Source organism: Megalobrama amblycephala, linkage group LG2 (genome assembly GCF_018812025.1).
Source record: "Megalobrama amblycephala isolate DHTTF-2021 linkage group LG2, ASM1881202v1, whole genome shotgun sequence".
NCBI lineage: Eukaryota > Metazoa > Chordata > Actinopteri > Cypriniformes > Xenocyprididae > Megalobrama > Megalobrama amblycephala.
The window spans coordinates 23,376,331-23,401,251 of NC_063045.1; the positions used below are offsets into that span (position 1 = coordinate 23,376,331).

At 32.9% G+C, this 24,921-nt stretch overlaps 1 protein-coding gene across 1 annotated transcript in view; it reads right to left on the bottom strand.

Moving 5' to 3' along the window:
* dock3 (dedicator of cytokinesis 3) overlaps positions 1-24,921 on the bottom strand; it is a 261,906-nt gene that overhangs the window by 127,197 nt on the left and 109,788 nt on the right. The window contains 2 exon segments of the mRNA XM_048167153.1: positions 11,795-11,891; positions 21,623-21,678. Of these exon segments, the coding sequence (XP_048023110.1) occupies positions 11,795-11,891; positions 21,623-21,678 (153 nt within the window).

Consider the following 24,921-nt stretch of genomic DNA (forward strand, 5'->3'; position numbering starts at 1 on the left):
CACAACTAGTTGCTTAGCAACCTTTCAAAGAACTGCAGGGCAATGCAGGAGAATTTCTGACACTCCACAACAAAACTATCTGCATTCGGAAACACGTAGCACGTATTATCAAGGAAGTGTTATGCTTTACACATTAAAGAGTGTAGATACATTAAACATGAAAATAAACTGCCATTTTGAGCACTTTATATGGAGAATGCAATATGTTAATTATTAGGACTCCCCTTGTGACATGTTATCATAAGTGTGATGTATTCAGTGAGTGAGTGAGTAATTAGACTGATTCAAACCAATTGTCTTTTTGAGTCTTAAATCAACCAATCAGATCGAGCCATTTTTAGCGACAGCACAGCACAGTGTTAAAGGAGACGACACACAGGCTGAAGCATTATCATTAAGCCCAGTTAACAATAGTGCTAAATGCTAAAAATACACAGGAAATGGAGTAGGGTTGCCTTGGGAAAGTGGTAATATGCCTCATTCTGAGTACAAGCTGTGCATTAAGAGTTCTCTGGATCCTCGTGCCTCTGGAAAATTCCGGTTTGTCTTTTTTGCGATCAAGACGCCCCGTTGCGGCCATTTGTGAAATTTGTTTAGACAAAGTGGGCACTATGGTGGGCGAGAAAATAAGAGAAAGCGAGACAGACGGAGTGAAAGAGGGAGGGTGAGGAGGAGTAGAAGAGATGTAGCTAAAAAAGAGAAACATGACATTGCTGAAGAGTAAAAAAGTTATGAAAGTTATGTTTGAATACTATGGGTGGAAAAATTATTAAAAAAGAAATAATCAAATATTTAATTATTTAAACAAATCTTTATATAATAATTACATTTGTATAATAATAAGTAATAAATTAATGTTTTAAAACTTACAAATCATTAATTACTTATATTTAAAAATGAATTCAGGGATGAAACAAACTCTCTTTGAGCAAATCATTCACTGAATTGATTTTTTCAAAAACAAAGTACTCAAAATTAAACCATTACATACATATTAAATAAAACTGTTAATAAAAATATTTTAAAAATCATTAAATGAATTATTAAATCACCAAATAAATGGTTTCTGTTTTAACTGATAATTCAATTATTTATTTAATTATTAATTTGCGGAATGAATCAAGTGACTATTTTATGAGCAAATCATTGAATCAGTCACATGGACGGTCTGTTTAATTTTTTTTTTTTTTGGTTTCATTTTCACTCTGTCTGCTTTGTTCCCATTTGCCTGAGTTCTCATTTGTCTCCTAGGTTACTCATTACCCTCTTGTTTGTTAATATAGTTACTCATTAGATCCCTCATTTGCTTCATCTTTGTTTACCCAATTATCTTTGTTTGCTCCTAGTATTTATATGCCTGTGTTTCAGTTCTCATTTGTTGGCTCTCGTTAATGTTTATACTAGTTTGGTTATGGTAAATCTTCTGTTAATAAAGTTTATTGCATTGATCTTCTTCGTTGTCCTGCTTACCTACAACATACCTTGCTGAATCATGACAGAATCACTGAAAACACTGATTCATTCATGAACAAATAATCCAGCAAAACCATTAAATAAAAATTGAATTTGTTAGTAAAAAATAAATCTTGTTAATGAACTTAATTCACCAAACTATAAATACTAATATCTGTTGTTTCATGAGCAAATCATTCATTCAGATTTGTACAACGCTGATTCATTAAGGAATGAATCAGTATGTGCAAATACTTTATTCAACTGATTTGTTCAAAAACAAATGACTCAAAATGAAAATAGTTAAATATTTCAACAAATACTTAAATTAATTAGTTATTAATTAACGAATGCAAGTTTTCATTATGTTTTTACCAATTTGCTACCAGATTTCGATCACTGAAAATTGCATTGTATTTGACACAAAACTAACTAGACTAAATCAAATAAAAAGTAATAACTGAAACTATAGTATTTCATTTTTTTTCCCATAGGAAAATTAATGATGTCATGCATAATTTATTCGAGATCTCCAAGATGTTGCTGTAACGAACATGTCACCTAATGACTATATCAAACTCCCTATGTCATGCGCAACAGCACTGATTGTTGAATATAGATGCTGATGCTAAAATATGTAGATTAAAATGTATATATATATATATATATATATATATATATATATATATATATATATATATATATATATATATATATATATATAAATAGAATGAAAGATATAGAATGAATGTTAGCTTGCTTATTGTGTCCTTAATACATTTAAGAAACTATGCTTCTAACCACAGCTTGAGAGCTATAGTTCCAACCATGCAAGTTTGCAATGCTGTTTGTGAATGTTTGTTGAAACGATGTTTTCGGGAAATGCCAAATTGTTGTATCAGCATACCCGGTTAAAGAAGTCACCATTCGTCACTGTAATAAAATATAATATAATATAATAAATAATTCCAGGAATTAACCAAGTGACTATTTTATGAGCAAATCATTGAATCATTCACTCAACTAATTTGTTCAAATACACTGATTCATTCAGGAATGAAACAAATATTTAAACAAATCCTTATATAATAATTAGAAATAACTAACTTAATTATTAAATCACCATAAATTAATATAATATAATATAATATATATATAATATAATATAATATAATATAATATAATATATAATAAATATTTTAACAAACACTTAAATTAATGAGTTATTATGATTATATGAATGCAAGTTTTTATTATGTATTTAACAATTTGCCAGAGCTATAATATAATATAATATAATATAATATAATATAATATAATATAATATAATATAATAAAGAAAAAAGTTATTGATCATATTTAACTTTGGTAACAGGTTTTATTTCGGGTACAGTAGATGTCATATCTAATTTTTCAAGGGATAAACGTATAGTCTTCTGGTTTAGGTCAACACACAGTCTAAAACACTGAACTCAAATGATTTCAAAACCACAAGAAAAACCTTGTTTACCATCATTTGGCTTCTAAAATAAGTGTCTTTTTTTCTGTGTTGTGTTTCTCTGCAGACAGCAGCATCAAAGGAAAGCTCCAGGAACAGGACACTCCATTGATGAGGGTCTGGTACACACAATTTTAGCTTTGTTGTGTTACCTAAGATCTGAGGTAAAAAGACATTTCACAGGCTGATCCGGACAGAGGTCCGGGTGCCAAGCACACGAACGGATCGCCCCCTCACCTCTGTGGAGACTGCCATTGGAAAGGGGGGTTGCCTTAGTAACAGCAATTTGGCAGGCTTGTCAGACACTATGCGCCAGCCCACACAGTTCACTGACACGACGATTCCTGCTGTCGGGCAGACAGAGGCGTTAGTACGGAAAGAGGCCAGTAATGACCAACAATCTGCAGCGTCACAGGAATATAATATCAGTATTTGAGTTTGTTTTTGCTCACCAAAGGACTTTACACTAATATGTGAGAATTTAAAGTTTTGACATTAATTTTCTGAAATAAAATAAAGTAATAATAATCAAAGTAGTTTATGTAGCATAGTTTGTCTTCATGCCATTTCAAACCTCCTGAATGACTTTCTTTGTTCAGCAGAACAAAAATGTTGATATTTAGCAGAATGTTAATGCTGCTCTTTTCCATACAATGCAAGTGAATTACGAAACAATTAAAATTGTAGTTGTTATCTGATTACAAAGTCTGTCAAAGCCCTTAAATTTCATTTGCAAAAACACGGCACACATCACAATATGTGAAATAAGCAATGAAGTTGCGATTTTCAGTGAGTTATTCAGTAAAAAGGTAAGATCTTCAATGTATAACAAGAATTTTTGGCCTTTTTGTTAAATTAAAATGAAAACAGAAAATATAAAAAGGAAAACTAATTAAAAATATGAAGAAAAACTTAAAGGTATGATACTAAATTAACACTGTTACTTATTAGTATTAGTTTTAAGATATGTTATGTTAAGAAATATTAGTATTAAGTTTCATGTATACCAAAAATACAATAATAAATTAAATTCCAATAAAATTGTAAAAAAACAAAACAAAAAACAATATGCATTATTTTATTTTTTTTTAAATTATATTATATTATCCCATATTACTATTAATTTTTATGTGTACAAACTTGTTTTTTTTATTCTAATTTTGAACCTGTTATGTTTATTTAAAAAAAACTCAAATATATATATATATATATATATATATATATATATATATATATATATATATATATATATATATATATATATATATATATGTTAATATTAAGTAACTACCTGTAGAAAAGAACATTTGTGGTGTGAGTGTGTGCAGTTTACATTGTAGAACAAAACATTCAAGTATCGTTAATTTATGTTTACCACAAATCTTATTTTAAATTGAAAAACCTCATTATAAAACCCCACTGGAAAATCTCGAGGGAACCAGTGGCAAATTAGTCTTCCGGGTTTTGACGTAGTTTCTGCACCACACTATTTGTTAGATATTTAGGCCACTAGTACAGATATTGTTTGAACATGTGCGTCAATGCCATTTCAATGATTATTCAAACCGACAAAAGTGTCACATCTAGAGTAGCACTTCAAAAATGAGTGTCTCGACATTTAGAAACATTTTGCTGTCAACAGGACCCGCAATTACAATGATGTAAAACCACAATCAGGCCTACAGCCATCTAACACAAAGGCTAATAGGATCTGTAGTGTTTCTTCAAGATACCCAGGGTAATATCAGTTTGATGTTGTCTATTTAGCATCTGGCCTTTCTCAACACTCTGTCATGCTGCTTTCGTGTCATGACGGAATGAACGTATTTACAACAATGACACAATGTCGTAATTATCAATGGGTAACTAATTGGTAATGGTCAAAATGCAAGTCAAAATTAAGCCAACCAAATTCTCTTATTCCAACCAATATTGCATTACGACTTTCTAATTTGTAACTCAGCCAGAGACAGTATGCACCAAAACAGAACTGTGATTCTGGATTAAAACCAATAAACTATTAAGTCTGAAGGCAATCACTTGATTTTTGTGGATTGAATTTGTGTTTTTTTTTTTTTTTTTTTTTTTTTACAATTTAAATTGTTGCCCATCACATAGTGTAGAAGCGAAAGAGGATAGTTCTGTACTGGGAGACATTAAACATGTTGTTTTAAACCTGTGGTGTATTCTAGGAGCCTTGTTTTGCACCTTGGGGGTTTGAAATGTACAATTACCTGATAAAACACTTATTCTTACTTAATACTTCAGTAAATAATTGCAGAAAGCTAGTATACAGTTGACAGCTGACCTCCTCAAGAAAGTTCTTGACAATGGAAAAACGGTGTGAGCTGTCTTTAACACATAGACAGATTCAGAGACACTTTGACCCCGATAGTTCACCTCTATCTTTCACGGACGCAGAACGAGTCAATGTGTGAATCCCTGCAGAAGATACCACAACCTGCCACAACAATTTGCCTAAGGCTCTCACCACGCATTTCACCTTCCCGGGTCATGACCCGTCAGCATATGTACAAGTCACATTCAGTATGTGTACCATTCAATATCAGCTAATGTACTAAGAAAAGTGTTTGAGGAAAACCGACTGGAGGTAGAGAAACTACTAAAACCATTAGTAAACTACGAATAAATCAACCATGCTACGTTTACTACAAATGTTTTTGCGTAAAGCTACATCCACACCACTAGGTGTCAGTATAAATTTAATATGACTCTTACCATCTAAGAAGAAATAATGTGATTTTATAAAATTTGAAGTATCAAATTTGTCCCATTCTCTTCCGTTGTAAATGCATTTACAGATTTTTGCTGTCTTCACAGAAAACAAGAAATGAGTCAAAATTATTTTTTTTAAGTCATAAATTAACGCTGTCAAGTGAGCTTAACTTGCATTAAACCTGGGAAATTCTGTTAATATTGGTTCATACAGATGAATTGTTTTGTCTGCAAAAAAAGCTATTTCCTGTCAATAGTTAGCTTCTTGTTTTAGCAACTAGCAAAGTAGCTTGAAACATTTCACTTCAATAATGTTACAAACAGGATATTAAAAGCAAAGGGGGGTGGGTTGGGGGGGGGGGGGGCTATGAATGACAGTTAACCAGGATGAAGTGACAGTGTGACATGACGTTTCATCACACTGATGGAACGAAAATGAAAAAGCTTCCACACATGCTCCAACATCTTTGTTGGTTCGCCCTGCAGGCAACATCGCAAATGGGGGCTGCACCAAACAGGTCTTGACGTGAACAAAATAACTGCCTGTGTGTAAAAGAAGCCCAGTTGAAGCATTAAAGCAGCATGTTACATGTGCATGGGTGCATCAATAACATGCATTTTATGGAATATATAAAAGTCACAAATAAAAACCATTTGATTTTGGGATTTGTTCAGACAGACACGTTTCTGATTTTTTTTTTTCTTTTTCTTTCCTGTGGGTTATTGACACAGGGAAGTAGAACCACACTGACAGCTGCATCCTTCTGCATGAGTAAAGATCATTTACTGTAAAGATGACAGGCTGACCGAACACTTAAGCGACTGTGAGAGAACAGCGTTTTAAAGCATGATGCATTAGAGAACAATCTTGAGCTATCCGAAATCACTATCAGAGTTAAAGCAGCGATGTCCAGTTCTTATCGACAAAATGATTCTTTTGAGTCAAACTCAGATTAGTATTGAATAATGAATTAAATACAGACTTTTATGTGTTATATAGAAACATAAGAAACAGATAGATTTGAATGTTGCTGAACAAATTTTTTTCTGGACAGTTTAGATATTTTAATGAGCGATGTACAGTACAGCCCATTTCATGAAACATCTGAGAAACTGAAGCACTTTCCCATAATCTGAAGATAGTCATAAAAGATGGTATTACTTATAATCGCAGTTGGTCATTTTAGCTTGGAGCCTCAACGCATCTAGCAAATATATGCATGACTAAGCCTTAAAACGCATAAAATATGCACATATTTGGCTCAGGTCATTCATACAGTATGTTCTGTGACAGGCTTCAGTGGAAAACGACGCTTTGAGGATTTTCATATCATGACACAAAAATTCACTGTCACTCCGCACTACCCAGGAAGGAACCTCATCCCAAAACCACGGATTTCTGTCTGTATGCCAAGGCTGCGGATCAATCACAAGTATCTCTGTGACCGTCTCCTGACCCGGTGTTGCATTTTAAAAGCAGTTGCCCATAGGGAAACCTGTCAGTCAATATAAAGGCAAGCTCAGCATGCCCCATTAGTTTCACACAGAAATAGTGAACACAACTGAGTGGTCAATCTAAGATCTGAAACAGACGTTTTTAGCTACGATTAGGATTGAGGATTAAATTAAGCAAAGTTTAGAGCTAATCAAGGATTTGTTGATCTGGGTTTTATTTTAAATTGGGTTGTGTTGCACCACTTAATTTTAAACACATATTGACAAACCAGGGATTAGAATTCTAACCTGTGTATATCAAGTGTCAAACCCAGGGACAGGGATAAACACACTCTCTTGAACATTTGTAAGACATATATTAAAACCCTACTGGAGTCGATATAGTAGTAATCAGACAGAACAGGAACGAAAGACAATGAGATATCTTCTGTTTCTCCAGGCGATCCTTTTATACGTCTGGGTCGCGCCATATTACGTCATAGGCTGTCGATGGCCAATAGGGATTGGAGTTATTGGATAGTTGCTTTCAGACACCTGGGTCACGTGATGTTCTCCATTGTGTATTCCAACACAGAGTAGAAGTTCCCTTTCGAAAGGGAACCTCAGTTTACGATTCAATATCTATATATATATATATCTATATCTATCTATATCTATATCTATATCTATCTATCTATCTATCTATATATATATATATATATATATATATATATATATATATATATATATACACACAGGGCCTAAAACTAACTGATGGGCTGATTTCAAAATGCTGCTTCGGAGCTTTACGAATCGAATCTGTGACTCGGATCTCCTATCAAACGGCTAAACTGCTGAAATCACATGACTCTGGTCAATGATTTGATTCACAAAGCTCCGAAGCAGTGTTTTGAAATCGGTCCATCACTATATTGTTGAAAAGTCGTTATTTTGTTTTTTTGGTGCACAAAAATATTCTTGTCGCTTTATAATATTAAGGTAGAACTACTCAACTCGCATGAACTGTTTTAAATATGTTTTTAGTACCTTTATGGATCTTGAGAGAGGAATTGTCATTGCTGTGAATGCAGGCCTCGCCGAGCCATCAGATTTAATCAAAAATATCTTAATTTGTGTTGCGAAGATGAATGAAGGCCTTATGTGCCTTCATTCCTTATGCCTTATGTGCAATTTAGTTTTTTTTTGTTTGTTTGTTGGTTTGTTTGTTTGTTTGTTTTTGAGTGTTGTTTATTATATTAAAAAATATATAGCAACTGAATTTGATAGTTTGGGCTATGTTGTTAATGGTAACCTTTAATATTATAGTAATGCATAGTTTACAGCATTAGCTGAGATAGATTTTGTTTTATCCTTAACCCTTTGATGCACAACATGGGTCAAAAGTGACTGAGTTTTTTTTTTTTTTTTTTTTCTTTGCAAGAAATTTATTTCATCATTCAGTATTGCAGGTATTCCCCAATGAATGTGTTTCTGATCATCAGAAATCTTTTTTTTTTTTTCTTTCTTACTTTTTGAATAAAAATCATTTTGTATCACTACCCTTCTAATGCACAACATGGGTCTAAAATGACCCATATTCATTCCCTATGTTATTTCAATCATTCTTTGCTGAATCTTTGAAAGAAATGTATTGTATCATTTATTTATTCCAGGTATTCATTAAATATCCTGTTTTTGATTTCCACAAATGATTGCTTATTTTTGTTTTCTTACTCAGTTTTTGAATTCTACATCAATTTACACACATGGGTAAAAAATGATATATATAATCAGTATAACCGTAAGGTGTTATTAGACACTGGAAGGAGCTGCTGAGTACTGTTTACAAACAATCCTAGGTATCTACAGTATTTTTCTATTCTACCTCATTTTATGTGGCAGTACATTGTGGTTGCACTACTGTTTATACTACTTAATTTATATCGTCTGCTATTATTTTTACTAGTTATTTATTGTTATTGTTTTATGCGTCTTTTAGAGTGGCTAATTTTATTTTCGTTGTTGTGTACTACCATATGCATACAATGACAATAAAAATTCTTATTCTTATATAGAAACCTTTAATATTTGCACATTTTTGCAAGTAGGAACATATTTACTGCAGACAACTGTTCATCTGCCACACATTTCACATCTCAACTTGGCTGCTTTTGTATATTTGATGGATGTAAGTTTTATTATATTTCATATAATAGGATAATCAGTTTATTATATTTCATCATTTTTATTTTTTGTCATAAATTGTAAACTACATTTCTTTCAAAGATTCAGCAAAGAATCACTCAGCCATGATTTAAATAACATAGGGAATGAATACGGGTCATTTTAGACCCATGTTGTGTATTAGAAGGGGTTTTCATAGCTTGTGCAGCAAAGGGTTAAGAAAATGTTAATTATAATTGGATTTTTTTTAAACATAAATAATTTGTCTAAATAAAGATGTCAATTTTCTTCTATTTAATGAAAAAAAAAGATGAAAAAAAATTATGTTTAGTTTTCTCCTTCCCTGTTTTACTGAAGTGGCACTAAACCGTGACCTCAATATGTACCAAACCATCATGTCCGTGTGCTGTTACATGATGACAGATACATTTATCACCTGCACTGGTTTCTGATAAGAGTGGTGGCTTTGGTCAGAGTCTCAGATACATTGAGATCTTAATTGAGACAGTTACCGTTACAAGCCATTACAACAACTATTTCCACGTGACTGGCTGCTTGTTGTCCTGCCCACATTTCTAACCAGAGCCGTGGAGCGTGAATCTTCGCTATCTGCTGAGCCGCAGCCTTGTAATGCTCTGTGTTCGCCTTGTTATGCAATCTAAATCAGTACGAATTAGTCATCCTTGATTCAGCTGGCCACCAAATTAGCGTTTATTTTCTGAGCCGCATTAGGAGTGCTGTCAGAATCCTGGAAGCCTTATTACAAGCTTTCATGTTTTTGAATTGGTGAAATGATTGAGAACAAAAAGGTGTTTGAGGAACCATGTTGCGGTTTAAAAATAGTCCTCAGAGGAAAATGCAAAAATAAGCTATTTCCTCTACTGTGATGGGTGATGGTAAACTGCAAAAACAATTTTAATCGGTATTTAAACATTTTAAGCAAAAATGACATTCAGACAGAGATTATACAGTATTTTAAATAACATTTATTTTGTTAACCCTATTAGCAAATTGTTTTATTCTTGTTCTAAGCATAACTCAATTTTGTTAGATTTAGACACAATAGGCAAAAAAAAATAAATAAATAAATAAATAAATAAATCATATTTTCCCCAAAAATCAAGACATCATATATCCTGTTCAGAATCATATGCAGTTTGAGGTACATTACAGTTGCTCTAATAAAGTTGGTAAAGAAATGTTTTCATAATATTTTTCCCCAAATTTAAAGCTTTTTTTTCCTGACACAACTTTTCTGCTGATGAAATATTCTGTTAATGATAATAATAATAATAATTATTATTATTATTATTATCTTTTTTTTTTTTGCCTGTCCATGAGGCTTTGCTTTTGATAACTACTATTGTTATTATTTGTCATTACTGATGTTGTGGATCTTAATGATCATAATGATCTTGTTGTTGATATTACTTATTATTCATTTGATATTAATCAATATTATTAATACAACTATAATAATAATAATAATTATTATTATTATTATTATTATTATTATTATTGTTATTATTATTATTTTACTTGTCCACAAGACTGATTTTTGATAACTATTATTGTTAATATTTTTATTTTTATTCACTGATGTTCTTCTTGTTGTTGATATTAATCATTATCAATTTGATTTGACAAAATTGATTAATTAATTAATATATTATTAATAATAATAATAATAATAATATTATCAAAAATAACAACAACAATAATGATAATTATTATTATTACTATAAGAATCAAACAATTTAAGTAAAAAATCATAATGTCTGTTTGCAGCTAAATTGAGTGCTAATAAATGGATAATGAACATGTACAAAAATGCTGTGTCATCTTTGTGCTGAGCAGTAGATAGTCAAAATGGCAGTAAGCGATGACGAATGATACGAATCAACACTGTTAAAATCTCTGTGGTTACGTCATGTCTGAAATCCCAAAAGCCTTGACAGCCATGGAGAAAGCGAGAGAGAAAGCGAGAGAGAGAGAGAGAGAGAGAGAGAGTTCCATTGTCATGTCGTACACTAATGCTTGGTAATCCTCAGTACAGGCTTACATAAAGGGCTCTGTCAGATCTCATAGTCTCTCTGTGCAAGGAGAGCAATGCATTCACCACTTCCACAAAGCCTCTCCTGCCTGAGAATTATTCAGATCATCTTCATGTGCCTTTGCCTAGGTAACTTAAAAGTGGTCTTTGATATTCATTAATTAATCTAAGATAACATTCACAAAAGCTTTCTAAGATAACATTAAAAAATATATATATACTATAAATATAAATATACTATAAAATACTATAAAAATACTATACTATACTATATATACTACACTATAAAATATTGTACTGTCTACTACATAAGACAGTTCCATCACTGCAATAATCCAGCCTCTCCAGTTATATTTTTGTAGCACAGGCAAACTGCAACTGCCCACATCTGAGTCAAGATGGAGGAGGAGGAGCGGGTCAGATGGTTTGGTACTTACTACATACAACTGCTTCCACAGGACAGACCACTCCTGCAGTGTAGAGGTGACCTCTGTAATGATGGGGTCCTCCAGGGGGACCACTGTCTCATATTGCCTGTACAGAAACAGATGCAAAAAACAACAAACATTGACCAGAGGTTAGTGTGATTACCCACCAAAAAGTAGTATATTTTTGGCTGCTTTGAATTTTGACTAAGTAGATATTAATATTAGCAACTTTTACTCCCTACTTGACTACATTATTAAATAAGTGTATGTACTCTTAACTCCAATACATTTGTGATGAGTAATGCAATTCTTTGTTACGGGCAAATTCCAAACGGAAGGGAGCATCCCTATGCCCTACTCCCTTCGGAGGGCAGAGCCCTTGAATTGGGGACTTTGGAGGGAGCAGGGCACTCGCATGCCATTATGTAGCCGTTTGGAATGCACTTGTCAAAGGAAGCAACATAATTTCTTCATTATCTTCAGCTGGGATGTTCCCATGGCAACGCAGCACGGTGTCCATCAGCTGATTAGCTGTTCTTACGACAGAAATTTCTTATTATTGCTGTTAACATAACTGTTGCAAATAAAGAAACCTTTTTATATATTTTAAAATGTTATATGTGTGTGAGTGTATTTCTCTATTCTCAATTTCAAAACTTGCCGTCTCATCTTTGGACAATGCGTTACTTAACACATTTCTAACCTATGAAACATAAAATGACAAAAAAATGTGTAAAGTATACCACAAAAAACAAACAAAAAAACTTGAACTGCTATGTTTGTTAACTCGAATACTCCCACCATCTAGCTTTAAAATGAATGAATCACAAGTATTCACTGGGTCACATGACCATAAATAATAAAATTACTTCCTCGAAGTGGCCATCGCATGTACTGTTTGCTAACGGCCTTGAGGAAAGGCCCTTCATGAAGGGATTCAGTTCACTTTCGTTTAGAACACCCCTACAAACGGCATCCCCTTCTCGAACTGCCCTTCAAGGGTGCAAAAAATGCCATACATTTTGCATGGTACCCAACTTTTTTGGCAGGGCATTGAAGGTACTATATCTTCTCACGCAGCCAAACTTGTCAAGGTTCCTTTACATGAGTGTGAATGCATTAGCAGGTAGTTGCTGAATCACATGTGCATCATATACGAGATGAAGACATGGCTGCAGTCGAAATCAGAAGTCCAGTGAAAGTAGGCTTTGACTTTTTTAGGCTTTAACTATAGTTAACATTATTTTATTTATCCATTATATTGAAGATACCTTTTTGAAGGATATTAGTTTACTTATGTCCTTTTTGAGCACTTGACTGAGACTTGAGTGTCTGTAGATGTTTAAGAGGCTGCTGTGTCGATTGCAATATTGAGGTGTTCAGTTTTATTTTGAGTTTGCTTGCTCTCATGTTTCTTGTTTTTCACTGGCATGACTCTTAGGTGTTGAGGTCTAGTGCATCTTAAAGCCTACATACAGTATGAGTAAAGTACTTAAGTACTGTTAAAACAGACTTTTACTCAAGTTGTATTGAAATTGGTGACTTGTATCTTGTAATGGGGTCATTTTTGCTGTAAGGTATCTTTTACTTGAATATGGTTTTCAGGTTCTCTTTATACCTCTGATGAATAATAAATATAGTATAAATTAAGTTTTATAAATTAAGTTAAATTAAATATTTTTGTTTAAATTTTATTTTATTTCTTTTTTACAAATGAACTGATGCAAAAAATAACAAACATTGACCAGAGGTTAGTGTGACCCCCCAAAAAAGTAGTCTATTAAAAAATAAATAAAATAAAAGTATATAAATATTTTTTTATTATATATATATATATATATATATATATATATATATATATATATATATATATATATATATATATATATATACACAGTACAGTCCAAAAGTTTGGAACCACTAAGATTTTTGAGATTTCTGCTCACCAAGACTACATTTATTTAATTAAAAATACAGTAAAAAACAGTAATATTGTGAAATATTATTACAATTTAAAATAACTGTTTTCTATTTGAATATATTTCAAAAAGTAATTTATTCCTGTGATGCAAAGCTGAATTTTCAGCATCGTTACTCCAGTCTTCAGTGTCACATGATCCTTCAGAAATCATTCTAATATTCTGATCTGCTGCTCAATAAACATTTAATGTGTACAATTGTACAAAATATTTGTGTACAATATTTTTTTTCTGGATTATTTGATTAATAGAAAGTTCAAAAGAACAGTGTTTATCTGAAATCTAATCTTTTGTAACATTATAAATGTCTTTACTGACACTTCTGATTGATTTAATGCATCCTTGCTGAATAAAAGTATTAATTTCTTAATTTCTTTTCAAAAAAATAAAAATAAAAATTCTTACTGACCCCAAACTTTTGAACGGTAGTGTATAATGCTACAGAAGCTTTGTATTTCAGATAAATGCTGTTCTTTTGAACTTTCTATTCATCAAGGAATCCTGAAAAAAAAAGTACACAACTGTTTTCAACATTGAAAATAATCATAAATGTTTCTTGAGCAGCAAATCAGCATATTAGAATGATTTCTGAAGTATCATGTGACACTGAAGACTGGAGTAACGATGCTGAAAATTCAGCTTTGCATCACAGGAATAAATAACTTTGTCAAATATATTTAAATAGTACACAGTTATTTTAAATTGTAATAATATTTCACAATATTACTGGTTTTTACTGTATTTTTAATTAAATAAATGTAGCCTTGGTGAGCAGACAAAACTTCTTTTAAAACATTAAAAATCTTAGTGGTTCCAAACTTTTGGACTGTACTATATATATATATATATATATATATATATATATATATATATATATATATATATATATATATATATATATATATATATATATATATATATAGCACAAATAACATTTAATTTATATATAAATAATATTTATTTGTCTGTGTTTTATTTTATTTTATTTACAGATAAAACACATCTATTTATTTACATTTACATTTATTTATACAAATAAGGACAAGCCCTTTGATATGTCTTGCTGTACCTTCCTGTTATAAATCTGGAAGAGAAAGAAAAAAAAAAACTTGTGTTCATTAAGGCATTCCATGGGGTCTTTAAATAACAGTGTGCACAGAGGTATATCATCAAAAATCAATTTCATAAAATTCTCCCTGCTTCATCTTCCTGCTGTCTCTTTAGCTCTTCCTGTCCATTCATCTCTCCATAATGTTTTACCTCCAGTGTCCTTCCTCTGTCCTTCTCTGACACTGAGTGGAAATAGATTGATTTCTTTGTTCTGCTTTATCATCACATGTGTCCAAAGTAACAGCTTTCATAGAGTCATTATCCTCCTTGTTTTTTGAATTCTGATGAGAGGCTATAATTTGATCCCGGGACATGCCTAAATTTGTAATTGAAGCTAAGTGACAAAAACATATCATCGTAAGTTTTAAAGCAGTGATTCTTTTTTTTTTTTTTTTTTTTAGGTGGCGGAGAACTTGAATTAACAAATAAAAAAATAGCATTGTAATAATAAGACATCAACGTATTATTATTAACAACATAATTTAACATTGTAATAATTTATTGAGCATCAAATCAGCATATTAGAATGATTTCTGAAGGATCATGTTACACTGATGACTGGAGTAATGATGCTGAAAATTCAGCTTTGATCACATGTTTTTTTTTTTTATTTATTTTATGTATTTTTTTTTATTTTTTTTTTACATTTTTATTAAATGACATTTTTACATTACAAACAATTATTTTAAATAGTAACAATATGTATAGTAAAATACTGTTTATACTGTATAATTGAACAAATAAATGCCTTGGTGAGCAAAAGAAACTGACCCCAAATTTTTTGAACGATAGTGTAATTCATTGTTATGAGCTGATTAAACAGCCATAAATAATGTTTTGTAAATAATAATTATTTATCATTATAAATACAATATACATGGTCTTGTTTAATAAAAACACTACACAAAAGAGAATTAAACAAAATAATAAAAACATGTAAATAATGTTTAATATTTATTTATTATTTTAAAATATATGCATGTAAAAATATTATGATACTATATTTTTAAACAAATATAATGTGTCCTAATCTTATACTGTTACTGACATGGACAAAACAATTACTGTAAAGGAATAATTTGTATGAAAATTAATCACTATTAAATTGTGACAGCCTTTAGTTTTGTACCAAAAATGTGCAAAAGTGAATGAGAAACAAGAATATTTTTTATGTTGTCACTGTCTGGACAGGCTTTACATTGTATATCAGTGTTAATTTTGACAGCAAATTTTGATTTAGTTTTAGTCATAGTCTTTTGACTAAAATGCCATTTAGTTTTAGTCATATTTTAGTCATCGGAAATTGTTTTAGTTTTAGTCTAGTTTTAGTCGACTAAATATCATAAGATTTTAGTCGACTAAATCTACAGTAGATTTAGTCGACTAAAATCTAATTTAGTTAAATTGTAATGCATAAAGCATTTCTCTAACAATACACAGATCCAATACACTGATATAGGTACATCTGATATTCACCAAACTGTTTATGTTCACCCAACTGTACTTTGCTCGCCAAAGCGGACGGTTTTTGACCGTTCAAGTGCAAAAAGACACGAAAGAGCAAAATTCTGCATATTTCAGGGATTGACACACAAATTTTATTAGATTTGATTTTTAGTTTTAGATTTTTAATTTTTTGTGTTTATGTCTTTTAGTTTTCGCTTTTAAATGTCTAAGTTTTTATTTCTGTTATTTTAATACCTCAGGTTAAGGTAAAGCTTAGAAACTAGATGAAATAAAATAAGTTTACATTTTTTATATATATTTATTTTTTATTTCAGTTAGTTTACTTCAAATAATGAAGATTTCTTTGGTTTTAGGTTTAGTTAACTATAATAACCCTTATACTTGTAAAATATATTGAATAATATGTCACATAATGTTCTTAGTCTTTCCTTCCTGTGACAGAAGATACAGTAGTTTAACTCAATAAAAATTAGATGTTTACTTTATAGATGTTACTGTTTTTTATAATTTTACTGCTGAATATGCATTTCAGTTTAAAGGTGCAGTATGTAATAATTTTGTCCGCTAGAGGTCGCTAGAAGCCTATTCAAAACTAAGGCGTAGCTTGATGACGCCAAGTTTGAGAGCGGAATCTTGGGACATGTGGTCTCCACCTCAACGGATGGTGCAAAAGTATAAGGATTGGAATCGGGAACAAATCATGTTCATGGATGCGATTATTAATGTTACTGTAGTATGAATCAGAGCAGGACCGAGTTTTTGTGGGAGCTGAACGAGGCCGCTGGAACGATTGCACAATACAAGCCGCAAGCAGCGGAACTTTTATTATGACACAGTCGCCGGTGCCGCTTCCACTTTTCCGGTCATGAGTATGAGGTAACACAGCTCTGTTTATCATATTAGATACATTTGAGAGTGTTGAAAATGATGTTATAACGTTACTCTGTGCGTTCGTTCGGCAACTGCTGTGAGACACTGTTACACACTGCAGTAAACTAGATCGATTTTAGATTACCTTATTAAATGCTGGATGGCTTGTGTTGATAAATGGCATGGAATTCATTTTAAAACATAATGTATGATGGAGAAAATTCTGTATTACTGTTACTAAAAATAAAACTGCACCTGATTATGCTATGTTAGCTACTTGACAAAATAGTGTTTTTCTCCGAGGCATGGTGAAGCATGGTACTCGCAAAAAATCAAGAAATTTAGATTTAAACAATAAGACTAAACGTGTTGAGCTATATAACAACAATTAGTTTTCTGTCTATAAATGTAACCAAAAAGTTGTTCCCTTGTCTATTAAAACGTGTAATATATTAAAGCATCTTTGGTGTTTTCATGGTTTCTACAAAATAAAACCAGAAACCAAGGGTAACGCGGGTATGACGCAATTGACAGGCGACTCCTCACACGTCCCAGAGCCTTGGTTAAAATTGCAATTTTCACGTGATTTACAAATAGTTTGGGATATTGTAAGTACTCAAATGAACAAAATATATAACACTGGCCTAGTGGTTTTTGGATATTTTACAGCAAAAATATTACATATATTGCACCTTTAACTTCTCTTTTTATAGGCCTCCGGAAATAGATCGGGACAACACCCCACCCCCTCTAAAATTTTCAGTTTGATAATCCGGCCCACAAATTAACCTAATTGAATAGCCTTGCTCTATTGGACTGAGATCTGGTGACTGTGAAGGCCATTGAACTCATTGCCATGTTCAAGAAACCAGTTTGAGATAAGTTGTGTGACATGGCACGTTATCCTGCTGGAAGTAGCCACCAGAAGATGTGTATACTGTGGGCATAAAGGGATGGACATGGTCAGCATCAATACATAGATAAGTTGTGGCATTTAAAGGGTACATTTCATGAAAATCTGACTTTTTCCGGGTTTTCTGCCATGGCAAAAGTTCAAGCAAAGCATTCTAACTGTTCTATCATTGGTTGCACAGATGAACACTAAACACTATTTAAACCAAACCCAACACTAAACCCAACCTCAGAGGAGACAAGAGAGCAGTGGATTTATTTTATTTTCAATGGAAATCCCCCAGAAACAGTAAGCAAAAACCTGATTGTGTGCACTAATCACTTCAAGCCGGAATGCTTTCTCAACCTTGGACAATACAAAGCAGGATTTGCTTCAGAGTTGTTACTGAACAAGGGAACGATACCAACTGAACGAGGCAAAGCTGCAGATGAAGAAAATTTAAGTACTTTAAAGTTGGACTGTTTCACAAAAGAGGGTCAATTCAACGCTTGATTTGCACAAAAGATTAACATGATGGCACATGCTAGGTAACAACTACATAAATTTATCCACTAACCATTCAGAAATGTCCAGTTGCATTCTAATAGTTATAACTTCTTCCTGAATCCCTCCATCAGTGTCTGACTCCGGTTTGAACAATGTAAGGCTGAACAATGTTACTGACAATCCTCATTTTGGATGCTTGAGATTCTCCAGCTTTGTTGTTGTTGAGCAACCGAAGCACAAGCTGTTAAAGTTCCGCCCTCTTTTGGAAAGTAGGCTGGGAGCAGCAGCTTATTTGCATTTTAAGGGACACACACAAAAACGGTGTCTTTTTGCTTACTCCCAATTCAGGATAGATTTGTCAAGCTATAATAAATTATCTGTTGGGTATTTTGAGCTGAAACTTCGCAGACACATTCTGGAGACACCAGAGACTTATATTACATCTTGTGAAAAGGGGCATAATAGGTCCCCTTTAAACAATGCTCAATTAGTAATAAGAGGCCCAAAGTGTGCCAAGAAAACATCCATTACACCACCAGCTACAGCCTGAAACGTTTATACAAGGCAGGATGGATCCATGCTGTCATGTTGTTTATGCCAAATTCTGACCCTACCATCTGAATGACGCAGCTGAAATCGAGACTCATTAGACCAGGCAACGTTTTTCCAATCTTCAATTGTCCAGTTTTGATGAGCCTGTGTGAATTGTAGCTTCAGTTTCTTGTTCTTAGCTGACAGGAGTGGCAGCCGATGTGTCTTCTGCTGCTGTAGCCCATCTACTTCAAGGTTTGTACTGTATTCAGAGATGCTCTTCTGCAGACATTGGTTGTAACGAGTGGTTATTTGAGTTACTGTTGCCTTTCTATTAGCTCAAACCAGTCTGGCCATTCTCCTCTGACCTCTGGCATCAACAAGGTGTTTTCTCCCACAGAACTGCTGCTCACTGGATATTTTCTCTTTTTCAGACCATTTTCTGTAAACCCTATATCCCTGAAATTACCAGTAAATCACCAGTTTTTTAAATACTCAGACCAGCCAGTCTGTCACCAACATCCTTGCCATTTTCAAAGTCACTTAAATACCCTTTCTTCACCATTCTGATGTTCAGTTTGAATTTCAACAGTCTAATAAATGTCTAAATGCATTGAGTTGCATTGACCTTATAAAGTGGCAGATGAGTGTGTATATATTTTATTTAAAACAATTTTCTAAGTGATAGCATATTTGTCAGACTACCTTTTGAAAGCTGACTGTAAACAAGTTTGCGTAGCTTTAACTGTTGAACACAGCCCCTGGGATCTGCTCTACCCTTATGCCTGAACACAATAAAGACGTGCATGCACATGTGTTGCGGTAAGACTGTGAAGTTCTACACATGCAAACACCTGTGAAAAAGTTGGAAAATATCAAAAGCTTAAACAAACAGGAGAAACTGTCGACCTACAGTCTCTGGTGTGCAGTTTGCCCATGTGTTTTTGGAAATTAATTCCCACTGGGAGTGGCAGCCCGGATATTTTCTGTTCTTTTTTTTTTTTTTTTTTTACTGCACAAGTGCAAGCACATATAGGCTATGTCTACATTAATCTGGATTCTTTCAAAAATTGTGTTTTTTGTCCACAATAGCGTTTTCAAGTATTTTCCTAAACTTTCTCAAACTCACAAAGTTTTCTTCTCAAAAATATATTCTAAGAATGTTTTTTGTATATGAAAAGGTTATATCTCAATGTTTAAAATGTCAAGTGTTTTTTTTTTCTTGGTTATTCAAGTGTTAAGGGAAGATTCCATTTTATCACTTTGCAAATATTATGGGAACATTACTTTTTAATGTTCCCTGCCCATTCCTAAACAAGTAGTAACATTTAAAAAATGTTATGGTAAACATCCAACTACAACATTTCATAAAAATATGATTTCTATTCAAATACGGCCTTGCTTTAGTAGGAAATACTTCTTAGAAAACTTTTAGTCACAATACTGTCGACTTGTATTGTTCACAGGTGCAAGAATTCAAAGAATAAATGATTAGCGGGAGTGAGTTACTTTCGGTTTCCAATGAAGGATCCAGCACGTTGTAGGCAAAGAAGAAGGCTGCAAAGAACCATAAATATGGAGAGAAAAACCTCAGTGTTTGTAGTCCATCTTTCAAACCGGATGACCAGTTTGAAACTGAGGGAAAAAACTGAATGAAACTGCCGTTCTGTCAGTTCTGCCTGAAGCAAAACACTGTCGTGTACAGGTACAAAAAAGCTGTTGCCATGTTCCATTTTTACCATAATGCCATTTAAAGAGTAGACGTAGTATGGTACAATTTTCAGTGATAAACCTACCCTTACAATTACTGTTCTTTTAATAATCTCGAGTGAGCTAGGATACAAAAATGTGGAAGTATAATCTGTAGTTTTCCTGAAAGCCTTGGAGCTGACAAAAGTCTTTTGCTGACAAACATGAATTTCTCCAGGTCCAGGTAACACAGAGAACATTGTTAAACATTGTTAATTTACATATACTACCAACATTGTAACATTGTAAAGCGGGTTGAAAATCAACGAAGTTACACTTTAAGTGGGGTTTTATTTTTATCAATATTATCTGCAAGTACAGTTTTTAAAAATATATTTTTCAGATTTGAAGTGCACAAGTGCACATTCAATACAATCAAGTTCACTTATTTTTCACAAGGGAAGATGATATAAATCAATTATTTCCCAAAAAATACCATACAATATATGAAGCGTTTGAACCACCAAGAGCTCACACCAAGCTTGAAGCAAATATTTGATAGGAAGAAATGAGAGTAGAAGAGCTTCCAAAAGATGAAACCTCAGCCTTTCAGACATGTGACGAAACTCATGAGACAGCAGGATAGGAGAAATGGAATCACAGGATTGAGATAAATGAATAAATAAAAAGTTTCTCTAACATCCATCTCTCTCTGTGTCACCTTTCCTCATCCAACCCATTTGTTCTCTATTGAGGGAACAGCTTGACATAATTTAGTATAAAGACACTTACCCCCTGTTAGTGACGACAGCCTTCTTCAAGTGGACGTAGCCAGCTGGGAAGATTCCCTGCGAAACAAAAGGGAAGACTATAAGACTTCGGCGACTATAAGCTTCCATGAGTGGACGCTCAGCCATGGGCGTCTCTGGGAATGTGACCGAGCAGAAGATGATTCAGGCCCTGCTGGATGCAGATCATGTCATAATCTTTACTTGTTGTGCTTATGTTGCTTGAGGCTGAATCAACCTCGGGAAGTTCCTGGCTCCTCAACTAGACATGTCAAAGGCCCTCCGAAGAAGAAGATTTGTTCTCCTCTGACTGTTTATACTTGCCTTATATCAGTGTCAAGAGTGTAGTGAAAGTAAGGACAGTTGAATATGAACTATCATGACAAGAGATAGTTCACCCAAAAATAATACATTTCTTCAGCCTATTGTCATTATAAAATGGTATTACTTTCTATATTCTGTGGAACACAAAAGAAGGTATTCTAAAAAATGTCTCAGTGATTTGTTTCATGTGTTTTCGTGTAGTGCTTTGTTTTGTGTTTCATTTTGTGTGTTTTGTTTTGTGAATTTCATTTTGTTTTGTGTTTCATATTGTATTGCTTTGTTTTTTTGTTTTGTTTTATGCATTTTGTTTTGTTTTGTGTGTTTAGCTTTGTTTCGTTTCGTCTAGTGCATTTTGTTTTCTTTCGTTTCTTTTTGTTTGTCTACACAATTGAATTCAAAGGGTTCCAATGCTGTTTTGAACCCCACTGACTTTCATTACATGGATGAAAACAGGTATAACATTTTTCAAAATATATTCTTTTGTGTTCTGCAGAAAAAAAAAGTTATAAATAAGCAAACAATTCTTAGATTATTTTGCATTATGGTGATCACAAATGTGCAAAATGTGCACATTGAGATTTCTGACTTTTGATTGCAAATTTTGGAATCTAGGAAAATCTGAGCACAGTTTAAGACATTTAAAATCTGTTCTGAAACTGTTGAGTAGACTTGTGAGATTGTTATCGTGGTCTTTTTCTCAGGAACCAAGAGACTACAAGAGACAAACATTTCAGATTTACTATACATACTGAGACATACTGTAAAGATATCTCACTTGTGATTTAAGTCTTACACAACAGTGTTTGCCTTGAAATACATTAACTTAATAATTGAACAACACAACACATGCTTGAATCTTGACCACGAAAACAGTCATTCTAAATTGCTCAGTCAATAATTGTATTTGAGATGAACACATTCAAATTTCAAGAGTTAATTGTCAGTTGGTGCAAACCTTTAATGTATTTATTCATCTTTAAAAGTGATCAATCTAAGGGATTTAGGAGGTCTAAAAATGTAATTAATCACACAAGTTGCTTTAGAACAGTGAAACGGACGGATACACAGTTTAGCACAAAGCAAGAACATGCCACACGAACATCTCAGCTGAAGAATCCAGATGGTGGAGTTTCTTGCCACATACAGTTGTTGCCTAATTGTCTGTCTTCGCTGTTCACTTTCAAAGGTCAGATTAATTAGTAATTGAGGACACCAAATGCGCTCAAACAAACCTCCATCTGCTGGAGGAAGGATTCCATGTGCATGGATGACAAACCAGCATATGCTAGTATTCATGAGATGGGTGGTCACTCGCTAATCTCCTCTTACAGTCATACATGAAGACCTCCTATTGCTTGAGGAGAGGCCTTTTCATGTTGATGGAGCATCCAATTTTTTTTTTTTTTTTTTTTTTTTTTTTTTTCTCGGTTTCTTTTTTCCACATAAAAGTGATGGGATTTTGTTGCATTATGGTAATAACATCTAAATAATATGTATAATTTTACCCCTTAGAAGAAATATCAATTATGGCAGTGAAAACATGTCTAGATTTCATCCTAAAAGCTAAAATATATTATTTTTAAGTCCAATTTCAACCCAATTCTCATTATCGTAATGTGTTAGGAAATTTTACTTAATTTTTTTACTATATTTTTACAATTGCAATTTTTCAACAATAAGGTGATGAGGTTTTAATGACGGTTGTGTAAAATGTGCTTCATTGTCATGAATGATAAATAATATTGGCGTTACAATAATTCCATAAATTACCATAAAATCAGGCAAAAAATAATGGAAAATAACAGAAAAAAATTGTTGATTTGGGGTGAAATATGACCTGGACATTCTTCACGGGTTTTTATGAGATTTACTTTAATGCCAAAAACTTCCTTTTTTAAATCAAACAGGACACAAAAACTTGCAAAATGAGTAACAATAAAAATATGGGTTAACAAAAAGACTTGAAGACGACTCATTGGTTTGATCAATAATTCAAGCTGAAGGCGTGGTGTGTGGCATTTCCAGACTGCGTGTGAATCACGCACTGATCCACATAAGGACTCTAGCATTGTCATTTTGTCCTGCATTCAGCATCCATTTTGGAGGCAGATAATATAGCTGCTCCTATATGAGCTGAACTGAGAGGAAATGTTTTTGTAGGCCCTGCGGCGGCACAGATGTGTGTGTGAATACACATCATCTCCATCTGTTGAAACTCATGTTATCAGTGTGTGTGTGTGTGTGCCAGAAGCATATATTTTATTTTATTATTTTTATCCTGAGCACCAAAGCTGAGTGCTGGAAATAAAGCAGCATGTGTCATGAAGGACAGGAACAATGACAGCTGAGTCAGCAAGAATGCTTTAAAGGGCCAGTGATAAAACAAATGTATATAATGTAATGTAATGAAATATAATATAATATAATAACTTTCTCATGCAACTTGCATATTTTTGAAATAAATCAGTAATAGGTCAGTAATGGTTAGTGTAAAAAACTTAAGCAGTTATTACGGTCTCAAATTTATTAAAAGCTCTGTAGACTTACTATAGTTCTGTCATGTACAGTTACATGAAAATATATGGGAGCCACTTGCAGAATCTGTGAAAATGTGAATAATTTTAACAAAATAAGAAGACATACAAGACATATTTGAACCCTTTCCAGCAGTGACTATAAGATTTTGAGATCCATCTTTTCACACTGAGGACAATTGAGGGGACTGAAACACAACTATTAAAAAAGGTTCAAACATTCACTGATGCTCCAGAAGGAAACACAATGCATTAAGACCCAGGGGGTGAAAGCTTTTTGAATTTGAGGATCAAGATAAATTGTACTTAATTTGTCTTCCGGGAAACAGTATATCCTCTTAAAGGGCACCTATTATGCAAAATTCACTTTTACATGGTGTTTGACCATAAATGTGTGTTGGCAGTGTGTGAGCAAAACCACCCTAGAATGAGAAAAATCCACCCA